At 41.6% G+C, this 25,528-nt stretch overlaps 1 protein-coding gene across 1 annotated transcript in view; it reads left to right on the forward strand.

The window, feature by feature from the left end:
* Positions 1-25,237, forward strand: part of cacng2b (calcium channel, voltage-dependent, gamma subunit 2b) — a 67,733-nt gene extending 42,496 nt beyond the window's left edge. Inside the window, 4 exon segments of the mRNA XM_028565474.1 lie at positions 7,998-8,081; positions 20,616-20,756; positions 24,712-25,040; positions 25,043-25,237. Coding sequence (XP_028421275.1) covers positions 7,998-8,081; positions 20,616-20,756; positions 24,712-25,040; positions 25,043-25,237 — 749 coding nt within the window.
* Positions 25,238-25,528: the final 291 nt, after the last annotated feature.

Below are 25,528 nucleotides of genomic sequence, written 5' to 3' on the forward strand. Positions count from 1 at the left end.
GATTTGTTGACCACTCACATGAAGTAATACGCCCAAAGAGTTTGCTCAGCGAATAGAGAGCATTTAGAGGAGGGTCTTATATACTAGGGCTCTGTGTGTGTGTATTGGCAAAATACAGAGGCCTGGGTGAGACAGCAGAAAGAAGCCCAGAGGCTGAAATGATTTGGCTTACTGATGTCAAATAGTAGATAGAAAATACATTGAAGATGACCATCCACACAGGTGTTTTCACTTATCTTGCCTGATCAGGCCTCTTTCAGCACTGTGTGCAGACTGTGCTTGATTGACATCTCCTTCACCTCTCCGTCTGTTTATGATTCATATGAAGTTATTAACCTTTTGCGATCCCCATCCTAACTCCGCCCGATGTCAACCTGAGCAGAAGTCTAATCAGGCCTTTTTTTAACAGGCAGACATTTTGATTTGTCACAGCACAGGTGTTACTAATAACGTCAGCGACATGACAGTGTGATGCTACGTTTACACGTGGCTGGATATTTTCATAAACGGCCATTTCAACATCTCTGTCTTCAAAAATAACACTGTGCACAGCTGTCAGTTTCCAGAAAAGTGTTCGTTTACATGTACCTGTGTATATATGCCGTCAATGCAGTCAAGAGCATGCCAAACCTGTAGGTGGCGGTGTAAACGAGAAGCTCAAGCACACGTTAACCAATCAGAATCCCAAAAATAGCAACAACAGCAACCAATCACGTCCTCTTTCTCTCCCTCGGCTGCCTAAACCTCCGTTTGTCTCAGTTTACATGCAAACGTGCAAACGAAGATTTCAAAAATCTCCACTCTGGCCGGAGTTTTTAGAAAGACTCGGTTTCAGAGGCGAATTCTCCGTTTTGCGTGTAAACGAAGGGTACAAACGAAGGGAAATGTCTCCGTTTGTAAAAATAACCATGTACGTGTAAACAGGGTCTGACAGTGAGCCAACATGTACAATACTAGGACCCTGAAACTACAGCAGCTGAATGGAATTCAGCCATCATTAGATTATTTGCACCTGTGCTTTTCTACTACTGTAAATTGTCAAAATGTCATCTGAGACAATCCGTGTCTGTTTTAGCGATCCTCTGACATTACTTTCAAACCTAGAAAGCTTGAATTAAAATGGGTGAGGGTTAAAAAAGGGTGAAATACATCTTTAAAAAAAAAAACGCTAGTCTCTGACAGAACTGTATCAGTGCTGGAGTCAACCCGTTGTCACTCCCAACTCGTGAAATACAGACTGGACAGTGGCTCCCAGCGTCAGATACCGACGCAAAAAGCACGCTACAGTATATGTATGGAACGCACCGGGCAGAGCACCGTGGCGCCGTAAAATGATGTAGTATTAAGAGCGCTAAGGGTAGCGAGTAGTATGAAAGACCGAAATGCAGCGCAAGGAGGTTGGTTGGGGTGGTGGATGGGTCAAACAACACAGGACTTTCAGCCACCGGCGTTTGTGTCCCGTTCTTGTCCTGCGTGTCACAGAACAACGCATTCTCATGAACAGGTCTGTATGATATTGTACGAAAATGTATGCACACCAAAACGTATGACATCCTACGAAATTAGGGGACGCAGGCTGGTCACGTGACGCCGGCTGGCTATGAGCTCCATGAAGCCGAGCGGCAGTTGCTAGTTGTTTAAGCCGCTGCAGAGCTTCGTGATGCCGGCTACAGACCTCCATTGTATCAGCCGTAATTGGTGGTTCAGTTACCGGAAAATAGGTGATTTTGAGTCAGGTTCAAAGCACCGCAAGCTGCCAGTCATTTAAAACATTTACATTACATTACATTACATTACATTTTACATTTAGTCCAGCCGTGTACTTATGATATATGATATAATGACTTTATTCAGGACACAAAAAGGAAGGTCCATAGTACAAGTTAAAAAACAATAAAATATACAGCGGCCATCAATTTAGTGAATACAGCTAAAAAAAACTTGCAATTCTTACGAATTACAGTGCTTAACTTTTCGTAGCTTTTTGAACGAATAGTTCATGAGAACAGGCTGCACAGAAACATACAATTTATAACCCCACCCACGACCTTTTCCTAAACTTAACTGTCCCGTTCTTGTACCGCGTGTCACTGAAAAGTACATTTCATAACCCCACCCACGATCTGTCTTGTTCTTTTGATGCACGTCAGTCAGTACGTCCCGACCCAGAGCGTCAAAAGTGACATCAAGAGTCGCGACTCTAAAAATAAACTTTAGCGTAAATAACAAACGCCTAATGACCAAGCGTCCGGATTTTATGCAATGGGAGAGTGACAATATGTTGACGCCAGCAACACTCACTCTCCCATCGCTGGCAACAATGTCTTTCTATTCTGGGATAGGGGAAATAAAGCTCTGACTTGTTTGGATTTCTTTAAACCAATCACAACCACTATGATAGCGAAAATAGGGAGAAGGGCTTTATCCCAGCAATGTACATCAAGTGAGCCAGACTAAAAAAATGCTGATGCATGACCCTAACACACTTTGTTTAGTATTTCTGCTGACGTCAGTGTTGTGTCGTCGATCAGAACAGTTAATTATAAAATACAGGAGTCGTCGCCCATAAATCTTGAGGGAGTATAATGATGACAATGCGGTAAATGCAAATTTTTTGTTGTACGCTAATACAAAAAGATGAGCGAAGAGTTTTTCCATAGGCTTTTCAGTGTGGACAGCAAACTAGAAACGTGAAATATGAATCATAGTACAGAGACAGCTAGCTGAGACTGATGTTATGCTGATTATATATTAACCTCTTACATCACAAAACTGGTCTCGTATTCACAAAATCACAACACAGACATGAGCTGCTAATTGACTCATCTGATGACAAGAGAAAGTAGTAAGACTCCTTTTTTTAACATTTGACCTATCAGAACAGTGTTTTTTTGTACAGCACTCAGATAAGTAGAAGTAGAAGGCTCAAGCCCCCCTAAATTTCATCTCAGCCGCCCTAAAGATTCTAATAATAAAAAACATTTATGTTCTGTTTCTTATTTCAAATCAATTTTAGTGCTTCAAGTTAGAGGGGACTTCTCTGTTAGTGACAGAGGACAAACAATTACAGGTTCAAAGGGCTTGAAACAGGTTTAATATCCTTTGTGGCTGTCGCAGAGCCTATGCACCTGTAACCCCGTCACGGAAAGGGTTAACAGAAACGTAGTTTTGGCCAATCGGAGGTGGTTGTGGCAGACTCTCTATCTGATCTGTCAGAGGGAGAGCAGGAGTGCAGTTGTGAAGTTTAACATTGGTAGTCCCCAGAGAAGAAGTTGGTCATTTAATGGCGCAGATTAGAACCCAAATTGAAACGTAAACAACTAAAATTGTTGAATGTTAGAACACTGTGTCAAATAAGTTGTTATTACTGTAACTTATAAAGTGTCAGGTTTAGTTCCATCATAGTATAAATAGTGTCAAAAAATGTTAGCTAATGTTGTTGGTCAGTAGCTAGCTCAGAGATTATCGGCTAATGAAATTACTAATTTAGCAGGGGGGGTTGACACTTTTGCAAGGCACTGTATCCATGTCACATTCTCATCAGGGGCTGAGCCCCCATAAAGGTCTGATCCTAGAATTGCCCCTGAGTGAAGTACTCATGTTTGAGGCTTTTTGAGACTCATGAATTCTGCTGAAATCTTCCATTCTATGTGTTTTGGTTTCTGGCCATCTGTTAATGTCAATATCAGTGAAAATCTCAGATGATGACGTAATGCTCTGTTCAGGCTGCACAGGTTTCATCCCTGTGTGAGACAATAAAGCGCGTTCTTAATTTGAATTGCGGAGAGAATAAAGAAAGAGAGAGAGAGAGAGAGGAGAGGAGGGCTGAGCTGCCAGCTCAGTTCAAATGGGAATCTGGTCCTCGGGGTACATGCACATGTATGCATGTGAGAGACAGATAGAAGAGAGAGAGAGAGAGAGAGAGAGAGAGAGGGAAGGGAAAATGCAATTCCAAATTACATGTGCTTGTGCTGCAGCGTGGGAGGCATGTGTTGGAGGGAGTGAGGGAGAGTGTCAAAGGGAGAGAGAGAGAGAGATGATTGAGGAAAGAGAGTGGAGATGATGGAGATTCTGCCTGGCAGGGAATCTGTAAATTGATGTCTTTGACATAATCTGGGATCTTCATGTGGTGATGCCAGTAAATTAGAACTGAAAACCCAACCGATATTATTATTAAAGTTGAGGGAGTGATGATACAAGAGCGTTTGTACTATACCTTCTACTTTGCACATCTCCTAGCAACACCAACGGACACCATTTTAAATGTTTTTTTTATAATACTGTGGCTATATGTACAGTATGTTGGATCATGCTTGAGAAAATAACTAATAAAGTCATGTTAACAGCAATTACCATTTAACCTGGTTGAAAGAACTGAACCTACAGAGATACAGCTCACAAAAAGTCAATACTCTTCCAAAATAGTGTACACAGGATCTTTAGTCATGACAGAGTAAATGCACTGGACAGCCCACTATAGTAACACAAATGTCATCAATGAATAAATACATTTTCCCTCCTTGTGTGTGCCAAAATTGGTTACATGTGTTGTGAACTTTGAAGTGTATTTCGTAAAAGTATGGTAAACTTCTGAACTGTGACTCTGCACTGAAACCTGGATGAATTGGATTATTAATGTTGCACACCACTGTGTTTCTGTTTACGAGCTGTTTTTGGCCAGTATTTCTGTTATGATTTCTCATGCTCATATTTGTGCTGTCATTGACCCAGTTTCAGTTGTAGAAATGTTCAGCAAGGCAAAAATGTTGAATCTTATCTTTGACTGTCAGCAGCAAAAACACACCTTGTCTAATAAGTTGTGATGTCTGAACCCATAATCAGCTCAACAATTGCAATGTGTGTCCCTACTTTAACAAAGCTACAGAGGGTACTATTATCTCTACGAATGTGTATGTATTTACCTTTATACTTATATGTATACTAACATATACTATATCTTACATAAAGTAAAGCTTCAGTCACAGTTGATATTGCTCAGCCCTATAATCACACCATCAGGTGAAGCATTGAAATCCCTTCAGCAGACCTTCACGCAGACACCATCACCAAGTCTGAGACTAAAGTCCCTATACACAATTTTGGACTATCTGAGACAAAAGTTGACACGTGGAAAAATCTTTGTTTCCCAGTCCAAAACAGTGGCCCTGCGGCACAATTCTGACCAAATTAAGGACCAAATTCTTACGATGTGACTGCTGTTACGACTCAGATCTGCAAGCCAGCCAATCAGAGCATGACATGAAATCACAGAACATTTGCAAACACAATTTTTGAAAAGATATGCACACAAAAAACCAAAATGATATATGCTAAAAGGGGGGAAAAAAAGTTTTTTCTCCTTCTCTTCTGCAATTTTTCAACGCATAAACGTGTCAACTCTATTAGTTAAAGCGTCCTGATTGTTAGAGTGGCGCAGATGGATGACGCGACTGATGACGCGCCACTGTTTTCATGTACTATTTTCTATTTACATTGTAACAGTACGACAGATTTTAATTGGACCCAGATTTTATTGGACCCATCTCACACAGTGTGACTTGCAATAAACTTAAACAATCAATGTTGTAGTCTAAAGGCGCCCCAACAAGACAAGCCTCCTGACTCGTTGGTCCTGCTCCTGCACGGTGTTTGGTGTTTTAAGCCCCCAACGTTGTCTTCCAGGCAGCGCTGCCTGGAAGGCCCTAGGATTAGGCAATGGTTAGGGTTAGGGTAAGGTTAAGGTTAGGGTTAGGTGCCTTGAAGTCAACGGTTGCAGCGCTGCCTTGAAGTCGACGTTGGGGGCTTAAAACACCATTGAGCCTCCTCCACCTTCCACTGCCTCAATATTCTCTATTTGTCTGACTGATAACAGACACATGTCATTGGTCATGATAGGAACTGCAGTTGTTTTAACAGTCATGTCATGCAGTAAGAAACTGACTGTTATTAATTGATAGCATTATCTCAATTATCTTTAACTGAACAACCAATGATGTCATGTTTTTAATACTGATGAGTCAGTCTTTTAGGAACCCTGAGGCCTTATTTATGTCCACTGGGGGGCAAACTACAACACCTGAGAGACCTCTACTCATCAACACTTACTGTAGTAATTTATTTCTATACTTGTCTAAAAGCCCCTTGAGAACACACAGCATGATTCAAGTCTATTTCACTTCGTAGCATTCCTCACATTTGCACGACAAACAGTTATAGGGACAAGAGGCCATGTGAATGTAAGGCTATTTCCTCCTGAAACATGCTGTGCTGTTGCTCATCACTGGTCCTCTTCCCTCATTAGAGGAAATTGCCAATTTAAGAATGCTCTCAAAAGCCACCAAGATTACAAAAGACTGTTCTCACTCTGGTCACCCACTGTTTGAGCTCTTGCCCTCAGGGAGACGCTACAGATGTCTAAAAACAAGGACTAGTAGATTCAGGAATAGCTTCTTTCCCGAAGCCATAACAGTCTTAAATTATGAAGCTAAACTTCTTAAACTTTTTTAATGATGCGGTTTACACAGTTACTCAGCGCTTTATCATTTTAGAATATTTATTAACCACTTAGTGGTTCATTCATTCATTCATTCATTCATTCATCACTCAGGAACGGTACCGAATTGGGACACACAGCTCCACACAGTTCAAGCCGAAATTATAAAATGATGAAAGCTTTTTCGCAGCACGCTGAAAGGTTTCCGAGCTGCTTCTTGGTGAAATATCTTTAATGTATCTATCAAAGTCTACCTGATGAAAAACACTTTGTTCGCCTGAGTGTTTGCTATGGTGTATTAAAGATATGTAAATATGAAACAGGCTTGTGGTAGAGTCCTGTCATCATTTTCTTTTCACTTTCATGTGTCGAGCTTTGGTTACGAAATTGTTCATTTTCTCTGTGGTCATGAAAATATATAAATATAATATCTGAAAACTTAGCCGCTGGTGCTCTCAGTGTGATGAGTGAGAAACACAGCCAGTGAGGCTCTTGACAATAGGGCTGATGCTAAAGTATGTGAGCATGTGTGTGTATGTGTGTGTGTGTGTGTGTGTGTGTGTGTGTGTGTGTGTGTGTGTGTGTGTGTGTGTGTGTGTGTGTGTGTGTGTGTGTGTGTGTGTGTGTGTGTGTGTGTGTGTGTGTGTGTGTTTGTGTGCGTGTAACCAATGCCCATTTGAAAGCTGGGCGCTAGTCTTTCGTCCTTCAATCGCCAATTAACAAGGGCCCATTTAATTGCAGTGGTTTGGGAGGGCATACAATTACCACTGGAGCTGAACCAAGCATACGCACACACACACACACACACACACACACACACACACACACACACACACACACACACACACACATACACACAATTCTTCTTAATGAGCGGCACTATCAGCTCTCCTTTCTTCCCCTCTTTCATTTGCATTTTGCTCACTCTCTCTCTGCCTCCTCCTCACCCTCCCACCTGCTCTGTCGAGGCGTTTAGATTAAACTCCTCCTGCCTTCTTCTTCTTCTTCTTCTTCTTCTTCTTCTTCTTCTTCTTCTTCTTCTTCTGTCACTTTCTCTCCTGTGATGTGTTTCCTTCAAAGCTGGTGACAGATCTCTCTTCCTCTCCTTGTTTCCTTCGTCTCAAATGCTGCATCAAACCTTCTTCTCCTCTTTCCTATTTTCCATTGCTTTCTCACCTTTCTTTATTTAGTTCCTTGCCACCTTTTCTTCATCTTTTCCTCCCCCACTTCACCCTTTTTCTCCGATTACCTTCCCCCTGTCCTGCAGTTTTGTTTTCTTTCTTTCATATGTCATCATGTTACAGTATTTTTACTGCAATGAAAGAAATGTGTGGATAGACATTTAAAACAGGCAACGATTTGTAGGAAGCACACACAAAAACATGCATTTTGTTTTAAACTGTTCAATTTCTCCTGTCATATCAATTGTTTAAGTGCTTTGACTTGTGACTATATTCATACCTGTCTCCCCTTTCTTCTCTTTCTTTCTCTCATTCTAACACAGGTTCTTTTAAAGGCATGTGTAAGCAGATAGATCACTTCCCAGAGGATGCTGATTATGAGGCAGATGCTTCCGAGTACTTCCTACGTGAGTTCTTCGTTAATTCATTCCATCCATATTTCCAGAGTTTATTATATGTTTTTATCCATTTTGTATTAGGGTCAGTTTTATTTGTACTATCTTATTTATTTGTTTTCTTCATTTATTACAAGTACCGTACAGAGAAACATTGACAGTTGCAGAAGCAGTGTTCAATGTCCTGTACACATGTACATAGCTGAAGCTAATTTCCAACACCCAGTCCCTTGATGGACATTGTTCTGGAAATTCCCATTTTCAATGACCATGCAACATGTACGGTTTCAAGTTAAAATGGTTGAAGTTTAATTTCATCGTATCGCTGAGATACAAGGATATGTCAGTACCAACTGTAACACCAGAAAACTTAAACAGATGGTCTAAGCTTGATGTTGGAGGGAAAGAGAGAGAAGATGGGCGAAGGGGAAAGCAGCCTTGGACAATGAGGAGAAAAAGAAGATGGAGAAAAAGAATCGGGAGAAGGATTGGGAAAAAGTTAGAGGTGGAAGAGATAGGATGGAGAGAGTGGTGGAAGAGATAGGATGGAGAGAGCTGAAGCTGACAAAACTGGAGGGAGCAGTGTAAAGGTGAGGAGGAGAGACTCAGAAGAGGAGGAGAAGTAAAAGGTAGAAGTAAATAGGACAGGAGAACGAGGTGGCATGAGATGGCAAAAGCCAAGGAGAAGGGAAGGTTGAGGAGGTGAAGGACAAGGAGTAGGGTACCAGTGCAGTGCTGTTGCTCTCCCAGCGGCTTGCCAATTAGGACACTTTCTTCTATAAATACTCCAGGCTCCGCTATGTGGGTCACACCTCTCCCTCTCCTCCTTCCTTCCATCTATCCATCCTTTGCCTCCTCCCTCTTGCTTTCCATCCATCTGTCTGTCCATCTCCGCAGAGGCCCACGTGCCTGTCTGACAGCTGGTGGATGGAGGCCATGGGGTGGAGCAAGGGGGATGATGGGGAACAGGACAGGGAGGGAACCGAAAGTTGGTGTCAGAACCAACCTTAAAAAAAAACACTTTCTGAAAGTTTTGAGCAAGTTTGGTTTGAAAAATGCATTAGAGGTTCTAAATCATGAGTGTGCCATCAGTGTGAGTTTTTTTTTTCAACACTTAGTTTTTTCTTAACAATATTCTGCTGGTTTTATGAATTTATGAAATGTATGAAAGTGTGTAGGGAATCTATAGGTAAGGTGTGAGGAGTCCTTATGGTCTGACTTTCTGAGTGAGCCCTCTGTAGAGAACAACATTATACAGCCATTTGATAGGTAAAGATGGAAGCAGCACCCATGCCAAATATGTCCCCAGTCAGATAAATATTCCCCCGACAGGGACGAGACATCGATCAGTTGGTGCTCTGCTATCCTTTACACCCTGGAGGCCACTGAAACAGCAGTCGCCAGTTTTGGAGTGGAAGAAAGAAGCTGGTTGCTATTCATTTTATATTACTGTATTTTATCCAGATGAACCACTGATCCTGCATTCCTTCCTTTCCCACTGTGCGTCGTCATGGCAACCTGCAATATATCTGTGCACTTGTTGTGTGTTTGTGTATGTGTGAGGTACACTTAAGCTTGGGACAAACCTAGACCAGCTGAAAAATACAAAGGCTGGACTAACCACACATAAAGATTATTCCCACGTGTTTTACAGTCAGGGAGGAGCACAAACCTCACGACGTGCTGTTTATATGCAATGCAATTTGCACTGAAAAAAAAAGCAGGAACAAGGGGCAGAGTTTGGGTGAGAACCTGGATGGAGAAGCATGGGGGATTGGTGGATGGCTACGTACATTATGCATTTGGTCTAATTCAACATTGTTGTGTCAGGCGAGTTATTATATGTGACTGTGGCCATTGCCACAATGTGTCCTTCTATTGTCATGCTGTTTGTTTCCGGAGCTCCACTTCTATGGATAGCAGAATTACATAATGATTGTAAATGTGCTGACACATTGACTCTTGCACTCTTTGCTTTTGGTTCTCTGTAATCTTCAGTGATATGGTAAAGAAACCTAATTCTACTGTTGCACTCACTGTAAGTGAATAACTGAATAACAGTCAGCTTAATTATTTAAATGACAATTTAAAGTGTACACAGTCTCTGAAAAATGGAAATGATGCAATATTTGTTTATCAGGGCAGGATTTTCTCTATCACTCACTCATATACATTCCCCACCTGGAAGGTTACCAGTACAACCACAGTCTCTTACAAGTGGCCACTGAGCAGCCCTAGAGGACTGGTTGGGTGCCTTGTTGTACAGCTGAGAGACAGGAGAACACTGCTCTTCACTAACCCCCCACAAGTCTTAAATTATGTTTCGTCAATTCCCAGGCTCTGCCACCTAGAATTTCAATGATATTGTTTTTACTGTCAGAAGCCTGAGATAATGATATGAAAAAGATTGCCAAGGAAGCTCAGGGAACTGTAGCACTCACTGTTTGTTGACTAGTGGGCTCCTGATATCCTCAGTGCAATGAAAGCTGTCCTCAAACAGCAGAGTTATTACAGGGAATTGCAAATGTATAGGACGATTGTGCTAGCAGCTCACACAATTCTTCTCGTGGCTGCATGTAGTTATTATCGCGGGAGCAAATGAGTAAGTGAGGTGACAAAGTATAAGACCGCAAAATTCCACATATGGAAGTAGGTTGGGGTGTTGAATGGCTCAAAATAACACAGGATTTTCACTCAGGAGAACAGGGTTCAAGTCCTGTGTGAAACCAAAAGTCAATCGTGATTTTTTAAATTAACTGAGTTTTCTGGACCTTAGTCTGTGATGCAATAAATTCAAGTTATGTCCTCATTTTAGTAGGTTTACATGTCTCATTTTAAGCTAATCCTTATGTTTTCAAACGCTAAGTATTTTTGCTGCCTAAACCTAACTAGTTCCATTTCACAACTGTTACCTTAAGTAGAACTGTCACGTGATAAAGATTGCCATCGTGGTCACGTGTTATGGTCACATGTTCAAAATGGCCACGGTGTGGCCTTATCACAGCATTAAATACAACGCTCAAATATGTCATTTATGGAGTCATTGGAAATCAACCTTTTATGTTGTTTAGGTATGAGGGAGTGTTGAATGTTACGGCAGGCCTTTGACAGCACCTGTTTGACATAAACCCTCATACCTTATCTACAAAATAGGTTGCTTATCAGTGACCTTCCAAAACAAACCGTATGACTGAAATGAACTCATGTCAGTATTATGTGATTTGCAACTTGGCAGCTAAATCTACTTGGTCAAGAAAACGTAGTTTACAGGGTTAAAAGAATCAACATCAATTGTTGGTAGAAGACAGGTAAAGTTAGGGATGTCAGCAGTCAACCCGTTCAACACAAAATTAAATATCATCCCTCTTTCTTCGAGACTTCGAGAGACTTTGAGACCTGCAAATGTATCCTAGATGCTGCTTCAGCTAAAACACACTGGACAAGACCTGGTGCCACATCAATGACTGGGATGTGTCCACAAAACATTGCAGTGCAGCAGTGTTTATCTTATTATCGTGTATTCACCCTTTTAACTGCTTTAGAATCCAACGTGATAGTGTAAAAACGTGCAGCAGCTTTTCAATTTTAGTGGAAAAATCCACGTCCTTGAATGACCCAATCACATTTCTGGAAGACATAGACAGACATGGTACAATTCATTAACACTCTGCCACCATTTAGCACAGCTTAACCAACTTAAACAGTAGTAGACCAGTAGATGTCATTCTTTTTGGATTATTTACGCGCTCTCTCTCTCTCCTTCATTCTCTTTCTCTCTCTCTCTCTCTTTGCCCAAGGGTCCTTTCGATCTCGTCTCTCGCTTTCTGAGCCCTCTCACCCCGCCACCCCCCCCACCCCTCCTCTCTCTGGGTGAATTTGTACATGTGGTTATGTAAGGCCTTCCTCCTGTAGCAGTACTATCAGCCGCAGCCACCACCCCAATCCTTCACTACAGCATAATATAGAGGACAAGGCTTACACTTACCATGTTGGTGTACCCATCTGAACCAGATAGCAGAATCAGCTGAAATCTGAATTTATGAATAATTACCATTCTATGTGTCAACATATCTAATATCCAAGTTCATCCAAGCGTGTTATCAACTCTGATCACACATCAAAATCACAGTGGGAGAAAAATTTTTTGGAAATCAGTAGCCTATTTAAATGTATGTTATTAAATTGCTTTCATTTATTTTTTGATTCACAGATACTAAATTAGTTTTTGTTTTATTCATTCTATCAATCTATCACCTAGTTGGCTACAGAATGTGTTATTGTGGGTGCAGTATAAGACAGAATTCTAGAAATGAGTCTTCGAATCAGTTAAACAATTTTTTTATTTAGTTTTTATAAATTTAGATTAATTCTTAATGCATTAGTATCATATCTTATCATGCTTCTGCCGGTGTTCATGCTTTCTCTCTTTTGGGCTCTTTTTAAGTCAACCACATTTTGGATCGGGTCTAATTTTCCTCGGGTCCCCTTCTGATCAGGTCTCTTTTTTTAGAAAATGGATGTATGCATGTGGGCTTCGGCTAGGTTTTCTAAGACTCCATTTTGGCTCCAAAATGAAGTAGTAAAAAAAGACATTTATTTAAAGATTATCTAGCACAATTATCAGTCTTCTATTGCTGGCCAATGGGAGCATTTGGGAGTAGAAAGTTTTATTTTGCAAGACTTTGTACAAAAATATGCATGAGAAAAGAATTACAAACTTAAGGTGCATGATTACATGGTACATTAATAAAAAAATATTTAATACCTAATTAGAATAGTCATCTTACAGCAACAGGTGATGGGTAGTCAGTCCGACGAAAGGTTGCTCCTCCTCTCTATTAATATTGTTTCTTATCATGATCACAGACTGACTAGGTAAGCGGAGAATGTTACAATTTTACAAAATCACAAATTGTGTTTCATGACACAGTAAGGGAAAGATCAACCTCTTGGTACATTTTTTAAAAGTCAACATTCACTGTTATCAGCTGTGTTAGCTAACTAACTAACTAAATTTACAAGCTTTTGTGAAAACAAAGATGATAGGAGGACATAACATTCACCTCAGCCTGCTGAGACTCTGTGATGTCCTACATAAGCCAGTTTTTGATGTATAGTCTAATGTCCAACATATCTCTTGCGCTGTCTGCTATTATTGCACATGAACTCCTGTTGTCCTTGAGACCTGGACTGGTATTTGTTTTATCGTAGAGTTACTGTAGGTAACTAGGGAGTCTGTCTTTTGGTGTCACTAAGATGTATGTATGTACATTCACAGTATTGACAAACGGAAGAATTCAGATTACTATTGATTACATTATTTTGTACATTACTTGAAGCACAATTCTGCTCATGCAAAAATTAGATGAAATAGGAAGTGTGTATTTGTGGGTTAGGACTTGAGAAGAAGTCATGGTTATGTTTTTGAGACACGTTAAAGTGTGTGTTAGGCTTTATAACAAAGAAACTATGTGTATTTGCGGTTTAATTGAAATAATGTAAGATCTACACTTTGTGTGTGTGTGCGTGTGTAACAGAATAAGTTTAGGACATTACAGCATCTGTGTGTATGCAGGGTTGGATAGAAAGGGTGTGAAGTATATAACACAGTGTGTGAATGTGTGGTGTGTGTGTGTGTGTGTGCTTGCATGTGTGCATGCGTGCACGTGCGAGCGTGTGTGTGTGTGTGTGTGTGTGTGTGTGTGTGTGTGTGTGTGTGTGTGTGTGTGTGTGTGTTGTATAATGCATGGAGCTATTGAATTGGATTAGATATGGCTAACAGCTCAGCTCTGGCCCTAACTGGCTTGAACAAGGCACACACTTTACACATACTTCTATATTTGTGAGGAGCCCAGCTCCAACAATCACAACAACTACCTAATCTCAACCCTTACTAGTGGTGCAAGAAGAAACTAGATCCTTTATTTAACCGTAGCTTGTGGAATGTTCAACAACTAAAGGTGCTATGAAGTGATGCTTTTTGGATGGGTGAAGTGGAACATGTACATTGAAGAGCATGTGGGTGCGAGGCCGTAAATATTCCTGCCAACAGCTATTCCAGTGATTGACAGTTGGTGGCAGTATCATAGGCCAGAAATACGCCAGGAAACAGAAATGCATCAGTGAAAGGGGGAAAGAAAATGCAAATATGTAAATTAAAGATGTTTCACGAGGAACAAACTAAATGTTTGTCAGATGTCAACGATGCACACACTGTTTTTATTTGCCTCTAAAATTGAATGTAGTAGAAGTATAAAATACTTTAATATATTCAAGGACATGCCTCAAAATTAAGACAAAATGACTTAAGAATGGTATTTAAGTTAATGTATTTAGTTACGTTACACAAGTTACCTTTTTAATGCACAAAAAGCCATTTGAACAAATGAGGACTGGCCAAAATGTCCTCGTTTCACAAAAATGTCCTCACTCGTTAGGTCTAAAACTTGGTCCTCACAATGATAGAAACACAAGAAAACACACACTCACAGAGTCCTGATTTGCTCACTCTGAAGTGGAAGCAGTGCGCAGTCTTGCCATTGCTATAATTAGACTGCTGGATCTTCGTACACAATGCTAATACTCTGGATTGGAATGCTAGGAGACACGTGTTGTCACCCACTGATGACGTCATCCGACTGGCTGATGTCACCGCTGCTATTTTTGGGAGTTGAGTTGTGACATGGAGGCATATCACGGTTTACATAGTAATAGTGTAATAATAGTAATAGAGTAATACAGCATGATAATGACTGGCAGGCTGCGCAAGCACACTGGTGTGCGTACAGCATTAATACAAAAAAATACACATACATACACACTTACACAGGAACGTGCAAACACACATCTGCCCAGTGGTGTGTGTTTTCATGATCAGAGTTTTTTTCTTCCCTCTTTATAAGATCTGTTTATTTTCTAAAATTGATTCTACTGGTGAACATGTCTGTCAGCTTTACATGGAAACACACACACACACACACTGTGATATTTAGCTGTTTTGACAAGTTCCCACTACCACATATTCTTTGCTGCTGGGTTCTCCCACGTGGGCGAAAACGTGTGTGTGTGTGTGTGTGTGTGTGTGTGTGTGTGTGTGTGTGTGTGTGTGTGTGTGTGTGTGTGTGTGTGTGTGTGTGTGTGTGTGTGTGTGTGTGTGTGTGTGTGTGTGTGTGTGCGCGTGAGAGCAAGCAGATCGTTCCTGCGTGGGTAGTATATAGTGTGTATGGGAAACACCCCACTTTGGAGCTTGAGAGTGAGCCAGTGAGTGGGCTGGAGGCTGATCGATAAGTGTGTTCACGTTGTAGCTTGTTGAGCTGGTGTGTGTTTTTGTGACAAAGTAATGGGGGGTTGCTGCACTGTACTGTAGTTTCTGTGTATATACTCTAAAATCTGTGTGCGTGCGTGTGTGTGTGTGTGTGTGTGTGTGTGTGTGTGTGTGTGTGTGTGTGTGTGTGTGTGTGTGTGTGTGCGAACCCAGGGATCTCCCATGGTGGTGTCCACCCCCGCCTCTATAATTCAGCCACAATTACAAGGCTCTCCTCTGCCGCAGCTAATGAAACCATAAGTCAGCCAGAGATACACACACACACACACACACACACACACACACAACCATATAAACACACACCACTGCAGCAGAACCAACCAAGTGGTGGGAGAAATGAAGGGAGGTGAAAGTGTAACAGAAAGAATGAAAAGGAAAGATTGAGATTGAGATTCAACGTGAAATACAGGTTGGTATATGTGTGATAAAATGTTACATAGCTGATGATTTGTTATATTTAGGATTACCTGTAGGCCTATATTATTGGAATATCACTAGCAGTCTAACAGTCATTATCATCAAGATTCTGTACTCCCTCCTCTGGACAACTGTTCCAGTGTGTGTAGGAATGATATTAAGCCTTCCTAACACTCTTCTAATTTAAAATACCATCAGTAAAATAATAACCCTCCACCACTGCATGGTCCGACTGGGAAACAATATTATAAATCACTTACTTGAAGATAATCAGCAGACAGGTGACCAGTCCAGGGTGTATCCCGACTCTTTCCCAATATGAGCTGGGGTAAGCTCCCCCGGCAATCCTGGACAGGATAAATGGGTATAGATTATGGTTGGATTGATGGATGCAGATAATCAACTGTTGATGCTTTTGTGCTCGCTTATTGCTTTAAACTTCATCATCATACTCTAACACAACTGAGCAACGGCATCTTTAATTGTATTATTGAAACAATGGTGTGAACTATAATTGTGCTAATCTAGCATGTAGTAATAATAGTTTGGCGGAATAGTCCTGACTTGATACTGCAGTGGTTTAGCAGCGACCATTTTCATGGATTAAGAAACACGCACCCTGCAAATGGATTCGGCACATACAGTGGCAGAGACATCCACCAGTTAATACGTCTTCACCCTTCTGAAAATAATTGTAATAAAATGAACTCTAAAGTGCATCACACACTGGCCACGAAAGCAGAATTTGACCGGCATCCATTGGCGTCGGTATCACACGCCAGACGTACCATACAGACAGAAGAAGTGGTCACAGTACAGTAGCCAGGATGTGCTGAAGATACATGTAAATGTCTCAGCGAACCTATGCAGTGAAGGGTGTGAAGGGCTGATTGGTTGATCCAACTCCAATTAAGGGGTTTCGAAAAAACAAAGGAGAGAAAAACATTGTACATGTTGTACGCAAAGGTATAAAAGAGACAGCCACGTGAACGTCTCCGTTCAATGGATGCGGGTGCTTTGATGCCCGTCATGCACCACCGATGTGTGTTGCCCTCAAAATCTATTGCCCAATTTTACTTCTCAATTTGACTACTTTTACGTGCAGTCATCCCCAGTAAATAAATATATATTACATACAGTGTATTCTATTTCATTCGTTCTGACAACACAGTGTAGAAAATAACCAGGACTCTCCTCTGTAAAGCGACCCATAATGTATAGTTAATTTATGAGCTATCCACATCATTTAACAAAAAAAGCATTGCAAAAGGGTTTTGTATAGATCACAACAACCGGGGGCCAATCAAGAGTTGTTGGATGCAGAACTATAGCTTGGCTTGGGTTATTTTAAGATTTAGTGTTACTGTAGGCTATATAACAGCAAGAATGAGAAAAGTTTTAGTACAGGCCAAAGACAAAAATAAATAGCCGTAATAATCTCCGGGACAGCTGGGTGCGCGTTTTACAGTGATGGAGCAGGACGGCCTGAAGTTTACGGAGAATCCACCAACCAGGAAGTCAGAGGCTCAATCCCCGCGGCAGCCTCGAGCATCCTTGACAAAGACACTAAAAACACACTGTAGACGTCTCCTCACACTGCTGATGCTCGCTCACTTTCAACTCACCCTCTCTCCGTCTCTCTGTCGCTACGCTGTGATGTGCTTGGCGGCAGGGTGCGCCTGAAGGCCAGCGCGTTTTGGTTAAAAAATTCTTCCTTTTAAACTCCCTGCCTTCTGCTTAGAGCGCAAGTGCAGAGAGGGATGAAGAGAGAAACAGAGAGAGAGAGAGAGAGATAGAGAGAGAGAGAAGATTGCTTGAGGCAAAGCAGCTTCACAGAGAACGGCCTGCAGTCTTCTTGCTTCTCCTCTTGTCTCGTCTCCTTTTTTCTTCTTCTGCTTTCATTGCTTTTTTCATTCCTATTGTATTCTTTTCTTTTCCACTTTTATCCCTCTATCCCCCTGTATTTTCTTTTTTATCATTTTTTAGCTTCTCGCCACAGTCGCCTCTTTCTTTAATGATAGCTAAAGTCTGCACTGTTTCGCTAACTTCTAAAAGTCAGTGCATTTCTTTCATCTGTAATTTTGAAAAATATCAAACTTGTCACTGGGATCAATCGCTACTCTTAAAATAAATGAGTTTCCAATACAGCACTTGAGATTAGACCTCAAAGCCTTTGCGACCTAAACAACATTAAACAGCGATTCATTTAGGAGCATACACAAAAAGTAGAGCTCCCATTAAAATGTCTCCACCTTGTTAGCTGTAATCTCTGCTCTCTAAACAGTCCGTGCATTGCGTCATCAGTTGCTGAATAAAAAGGAGAAGCCCGTTTTTGTCTTACTTCTCTCTGAAATCGAGGACACATTGTTTCAAAAATGACTATAAACTTTGAGTGGCCAATATGCAGCGGTGGAATGTTAGAGTACATTTATTCAAGTACTGCACTTAAGTACAAATTTGAGGTACTTGTACTTTACTTGAGTCTTTTCTTTGAACACAAAACACATGTAGTTTATAAAATGCTTAATTATTATCAAAAATGTTTAATTATAAATTAAACTACCCAACAATATAACGGCCTACAAGTAACAGCTGAAATAGACCGTTAAACACAGAACCGTTTGGATGGTTTCCAGTTTTCTAAAAGGTGAGTATTTTTCTGCATTGAGTACATACTGCAGTAGTACATTTTCCTGATGATAGTTACATACTTTTACTTAAGTAACATTTTCAATGCAGGACTTTTACGTGTAACCTGTATTTTTACAGTGTGGTATTAGTACTTTTACTTGAGTAAAGGATCTGAATACTTCTTCCACCGCTGCCACTATGCAGCTGTTGTCATTGTAAACTGCACACGTTGTGTGCTGAAATGCAAAGCTTGACAGGTGTAACGACAGTGAATAAAGTCGGTGGGGTTCAGGAAATGGTCAATGAAAATTCGATAATAAAATACAACCTTGCAATATATTATGTGCTGGATAGAGTATGCTCTGTGTGTGTGTCTCTTAACATTGTAGAGAATCTCATCCAGCTATGTGTTAACCTCTAGTGAGTGATAAATCAAGTATAGGTGTATGTGTGTGTACTCCTGTCACAGGAGGCATTTCTGCTTAGTCCAGGAAAAAAAGATGTGTGTCTCTGTGTGTGCGTACAGTATGTGGTTGGTATGAGGGGCTTTCCACCTTGAAGAGAATTTGCCCTGACAGCACATGTCAATGAAGTAGAGGAGATGGCGTTAAAACAAATACAATGGCGGAGGAGGAGGAGGAGGAGGAGGAGCTTGGTGCAGTGCCAACTCTGAGGTCACCTTAATATTTGATCTGCTTGTGCGTTTGATCTCTGAATGGAACCATCACAGTATGGCCATACTGGAAAAAGATAGAGAAAAAAGGATGGAAATAAGAAAGTAAGATAAAAAAAAGGAAAAACAGAAAGGAAAGGAAAAAAAGAGATGGTGAGTTACCGTCTGGAGGCGGTGCGCGGTAACAGAAGGCTTGTATCATGTAGACGCACCGACAGTTTTGTTGTCATTACTTAGAAATCCATTTTCATTTGAAATATCATTATTATCACGGTGAATTAGCACGGTGTGGAAACTGTGTGTTTAATCCTTCCCAGCTTCATCCAATTCACCTGAAGTTGCCGCGCATGCCCACTGCGTAGCCTACAATGTGCGTTTCTCGAAGTTGGAATCACGGTAAAAGGAGGAGATGGCAGCGCTCATCTGATGTTAAAAGTTGCACTTTTGATAAGGTTTTGTCTACAATTTTGTAATATAATAAACACTGTTACACTTTTTGAAACTATTTCAGCTTGTGTAGGCCTATCAGTGCTTACTGAACATGTTGAACACACTTTTAAATATCGCGATAATACCGAAAACCGCGATAATTTTGGTCACTATAACCGTGAGGTTAATTTTCATACCGTTACATCACCTAGTATCAGCATGATAGAAGTTCAGGAATGTGACATTGGTCGCCTCAGAAACCAGATAGAGCACCTGGACCGCGGCAGCAGCATGACCACCCTGAGGCCAATCAGCAAATCAGCCATGCAGAGGGCAAACAGCTGATGGACAGACTGATAGGGGAGGGAAAAGAAGACAGAGATGGACGGAGATTTAGAGAGATGGAGTGATAGAGCGATGGAGAAGGGGCTGATAGAAGGAGACGGACACACTGCACAATGGAGACCAGATCTTTGATACAGATAGAAAAGGAAGATGCAGTCTCTGGAACAATGCTAATAAGAAGAAAAGTGTGCCTACCATCAGTATTACCAATGATCTGGTGATCTATCTAATACATTATTTTATTATTATTGAATTTCTTTAATTTTTCTTCATCACATTACATTTTTTTTGTCTGTCATCTGTCTTTTATGTGTGAAATTTATGTCTAAATGTGCACCATTTATATTATTAAGAACGTTCATAAAAAATTAAAAAAGATAGAAAAGGAAGAGAAGACGAGAGAAAAAATGTTGCAAGTAAATATAGTAGGCTATAATACTAAAGAAGAAATAGCTAAGGTGCTGTATAATATAATGCAGAATTTTTTCTTTTTTAATGATTATATCACTGATACTGTACATATTGCTTGTTTGTTTTGTTTTTTTGCAAATTGACTGCATATCTGGGAGCAATTTATTACTTTTAATTTAAAGGTCTTTCATGCATGTCAATAATCAGTTGGTAATTCACACTATTTGTAATAATAATGATATATTTAGCATGTGTCCAGTGGTGACAACTATGACAAAGACATTCATTTGTTGCCTTGATGTGTGTCTGTGTCCAGGCGCTGTACGAGCCTCCAGCATCTTCCCCATCCTGAGTGTGATCCTGCTCTTCATGGGGGGGCTGTGCATCGCCGCCAGCGAGTTCTACAAGTCACGCCACAACATCATCCTCAGCGCCGGTATCCTCTTTGTCTCCGCAGGTACGAAGGGAAGGAGAGGAAGGAGGCAAGGAGGGGTGAGAGAAGGAGAGAGTGGGAGAGGATGGCTGAATGAGCAGGAGGTGTCAAGAAATTGTGTGTGTGTGTGTGGGGGGGGGGGGGGGGGGGGTAGAAGGAGGAGGAAAGAGAGGATCCATATGGATGAAAGGCATGACGAATGGATGTGGGGGAAAAAGGAAGAAGGGTAGAAGTGTTTTGGATGTACTTTAGGAAAAATGATGGAAGGCATCTTCAGAAAAACAATTTTCTTTTGCAATCAACACATATTTTTCTTTGGGTAGGCTACTGTCACATGAATGGATGGAAACAGATACAGAATTGGATGGATGACAACCCAAAGATGTTATCCTTAAACCTTCAGTCATTGATTTTTTCTGGGCCATTTGAGGGCAGCGCGACAAGCTGTAACAAGACATGTTGGCTATCACCTTATAAAGTTGATAGGGCTAGTAAACATTGGCTTATTTTTCATATTGCATTGTCATGGAGCAATATAAGCATTTATTTGGTGTCATGTTTCTGGAAACCAAAGATGAACGTAAACCCAATGTTTACACTTCTTTCAGTCTCCACAAACTCCTGAGGGCAATATCTTTCTTTTAGCCAACTGTTCCATGGATGTCCACAAGCTAGTCATGCTCGCTTTTGATTGGTGCTGGGCAGGTAGTGCACTGAGGCCCTCATGTACTTACATTTGCAAACGTAGCGTTATCAGCGCCATGGCCAACCTGCAGAAACACCACGCTGTGATACTTCAGTTCACGTCGTATTTATCAAACCTGCAGTTCATCGGGTAATCGGCGCCTTTCTCTGCCCACTATACCGTAAATTGCGCTGTAGCAAAGCGTTAAGTACTGGTGCTATGATACGGCTGAGTGCAGACTGCGATATTCCCACTGCTGATGCTAGGACTGTTTGAAATGATCCTGATGCCAATATTTGTAATGTAGCGAGGAGTTTAACAGCTGCTGGAATGGAATGTGAACGCTGAGTCGGAGATTCAATGTCATCTTTGATTTCTTCCAGTAACTGTAATATTGCATGGCTGTTTAATCTGTAACGCTTAATGATTTTGTGTTCACTCAACTGAAAAAGTGTGATCCTTGTGGCAAAAATCTTTTCAGCTCCTCTTCTTGGCCTATGTCTTCGTCTTGCTCAGATTACTGCTGCCACTTCACCAGGAGGCGTATGCGAGGAAACCCGCTTGCGACTGGTTTACACCTGCTTTTAAGAGGCGGTGAATTTTCACTGCGAAATAGAGGCGCGCTGTCACGGGAGGTTTTTGTACATACCGCAGAATACATAATTAGGCTCACTTTACGCTTCCCCTCCCATCTCTTTATGGGAAACTCCCACTTTTCCCTTGACCCTCCCATAAATGCATATGCATGACACGGAAAAGCGCAATTTGCCATTTTCAGTTCCCGCGACAGCAGTCTGCGCTTTTACCTCAGTGCGGCCTGTTTGTACATACCTCGCCATGCTTTTACACGCACGTTGCGAAAACAAGTACGCCTGAAGTGGGCACAAAAGCGTTAGTACATGAGGTCCAGAGAGTCCTTTACGACCAAAAACACAAGTATTAGAGCGTTGAAAGTCAATGAAAACAGTAAAGCTGCAGGTCATAAAACCAAAATAATGAACTGAAAGAGGTCGAATGCTCTGTAGAGCTGAGCGGGAACTTCAGATTCTGTGATGATTACCTCCGCCATGGACTTTATGTTTCCAGTTTGTTTTGTCTGTTTTTCAGCAGGATTATGGAAAACCCATTAGTCCAATTGTCATGAAACGCTGTGGAAGGGTTTAGCACGCGGTAAGGAAGAACCCACAAAGCTTTGGCGTGAATCTGAATCACAGGGTGGATACACAAATCATTTTTCACTTTCGTTAACATTGCAAGATAAGGCATGGTCTTGCCGGAGGTCTGCGCTCTCTGAGTGCCCTTCTAGTTATATGTTGGTTGGTCATTACAAGCAGCACCTTTCACATCCCACATAGTCATTTCAACTGTTAATACAGAAATATCAATTAGAGAAGCTAATTCGCAGACCTTCGCCCAGGCCATGCCCTATCTCACAAGGTTAACAAAAGTGAAAAATGTGGATACATGATTCGGATCGGCTCCAAAATGTCTTCCTTGGCCCATGCTACACCCGTTCCACCAAGTTTTGCAAGCTTTATGGAAATCGGGACAGTAGTTTTTCCATAATTCTGCTGACAAACAGACAAACAAACAAACCAAACTGAAAAGATAGCTTTCTTGGCGGAGGTAATAAAGGTGCAGTTAAAAACAAACAAAACCAGACATTTTCTTTCCCATTTGACTGACTGGAGACTCTGACTGGAGACATTCCTTTATTAAGAAAAAAAAAGATCTGGACATTATTGTTCACCAGTGTATAAAAGAAAAGAAAAAAAAACAAACCGGATGAGGAGGCAAAGGTGAGGGGAGGTGAGGAAAACACTGATGACAGCACAGTATCAGAACATTTGAAATAGACACACGTCTGCGTTGTGGAGCAGCTCAAAATAAAAAATAAAAAAAATGTCCCGTTTTGGAGACAACAGAAGACACGATGGCGCACGCTGACCACCACGTGACGTGTTGCGTAGCGCTCAACGTGTGTGCAGCATACAACGTTCGCCTCAGGACGAAGCTAGGGAGACAAAGATAGCGCAGGTTTTCATTTTGCCAGAGCAATTTTGTGTTGTTCTGCGCGCACGCATGTGTGCGTTTGTGCTCTGGTTCTAGGCCATGGCCTACTGTGCTGCGCTAGATAACTAGTTCCCCTCCAAGTCAGAAGAGAGAGATGCAGCTCTCTCTGTTTCTCTCTCCTTTCCACTGTCTGTGTCTGTCTCTCTCGCCCTGTTGCTAGGCTAAGAGAAGGCCACTGGGATTACACTCTAAAAATAAGGTGTCCCTGATACTCTTCTGCTCTGATCCTTCTCAATCAGGCCCTCACAGCCCTTACACCTCAGTCTGTTTTTCTGTCTCTTTAAACTGTATTTCTTTCACTGTTTATCTGCATATTTGTCCTTTTGTCTGTCTGTCTGACTGTCCGTGTGTCTATTTCTGGCTACGCACAGCCCGAGTGGTTATGCACACACATACACAAATGAAAGATGATCAAAATAGGGGGAGGGAGAAATGGAAAGAGAGATGGAGAGAAAAAGGTAGATAGCAGAGAGGCAGATGAGAAGGATTGGCAGTGAACTGGGACATCGTTGGAGAGAGGAAAGGCTGGGAAGAACGGACTACAGAGATACAGGGAAAGATATTCCCATGTAATATAAGAAATAAATGTAAGGCTGAATGTGCCCCAGTTTGCATCTCAAAGATGGGGAAGGAGCTGTGGGAAATCAGTAAGAATGAGACAGAGAGAAAGAGAGAGAGAGGGAGAGAGGGAGAAAGAGTAACTACTGGCCGTCAATAGCCACAGTTGAAATCCTGTACTCTGTCAACTACAACACACTCTATTCACATTCCTGCTGTTGACGCAAAGATGTGATAACTTACTAATTTATTTGAACAAGAATTCAGTTCTCTATCACCATCATTCATCAGCTGTCTTCATCTTCTCTGTCCGACAGCTATTTGAATTTGAATCACCAATGAATTATATGTTTGGATACATGTTAAAAATAAGAACATATTGCCTGTTTAAAAATAAAAAATAAAAATAAAAAATCAACTTTTTTTCATGAATTTTCTGTAAAGAATTAGGCAGGCCGCTTCACTAGAAAACTTGATTTTAGAAAAAATGTAAATGCCGAAGACGCTAAGCAGTCAAAGCTGAGGACTCTTTTACCCTTGGTTCCTTTGTTCTTTTTTTCAGCTGCCAATGATAATAAGTGTGATGATTTTGGGCCTACTTGAGTAACAGTTTGGCTGTGTTTTAGTTTTGATCTAATCCTATTCCCTCTTCCTCTGTCCCAGGCCTGAGCAACATCATAGGAATCATTGTGTACATATCAGCCAACGCTGGGGACCCTTCCAAGAGTGACTCCAAGAAGAACAGCTACTCCTACGGCTGGTCCTTCTACTTCGGCGCCCTCTCCTTCATCATGGCCGAAATGGTGGGCGTGCTGGCCGTGCACATGTTCATCGACCGCCATCGGGAGTTGCGCGTGGGGGCGCGAGCCGCCGACTACCTCCAAGGTGCTGCCATCACGCGCATCCCCAGCTACCGCTACCGCTATCGACGCCGCTCACGCTCTTCGTCCCGGTCCACGGATCCCTCGCACTCCCGCGAGGCGTCGCCGCCGTGGGCCTGAAGGCCTTCGGGACGCTGCCCTCCACCGAGCTGTCCATGTACACGCTGCCCAAGGGCCAAACGGGCACCCCGACAGCCACCTACAACTCCACGGAGAGGGACCACAACTTCCTGCAGGTCCACAACTGTATCCAGAAGGACCTGAAAGACTCAGGCGGCACCGCCAACCGACGCACCACACCAGTATGAAACTGATGAGAGGGACCTCAGACAATACAAAAAAAATTAAATAAAAAAATCAGAGCGAATTTGGGGGGAGGCGGCAAAAGACGGATAATGGTGTAAAGGAGACGAAAGGGAAGAAGGGGGGCTTTAATGGCTACATGGAGTGAGGGGGTAATAGCGACAGAGGGGAAGTTCTCAGATGATCACTTAGTTTCTGTTTTAAAAAAAAGGAAACGGAAAAAAAATGCGTTAAAAAAAAAAAAAAAAAAAAGGAACATGCATGATTTTCCCATCTACCATTGTTTAACAATGTTT

The sequence above is a fragment of the Perca flavescens genome, chromosome 2, assembly GCF_004354835.1.
Source record: "Perca flavescens isolate YP-PL-M2 chromosome 2, PFLA_1.0, whole genome shotgun sequence".
NCBI classification, from domain to species: Eukaryota; Metazoa; Chordata; class Actinopteri; order Perciformes; family Percidae; genus Perca; species Perca flavescens.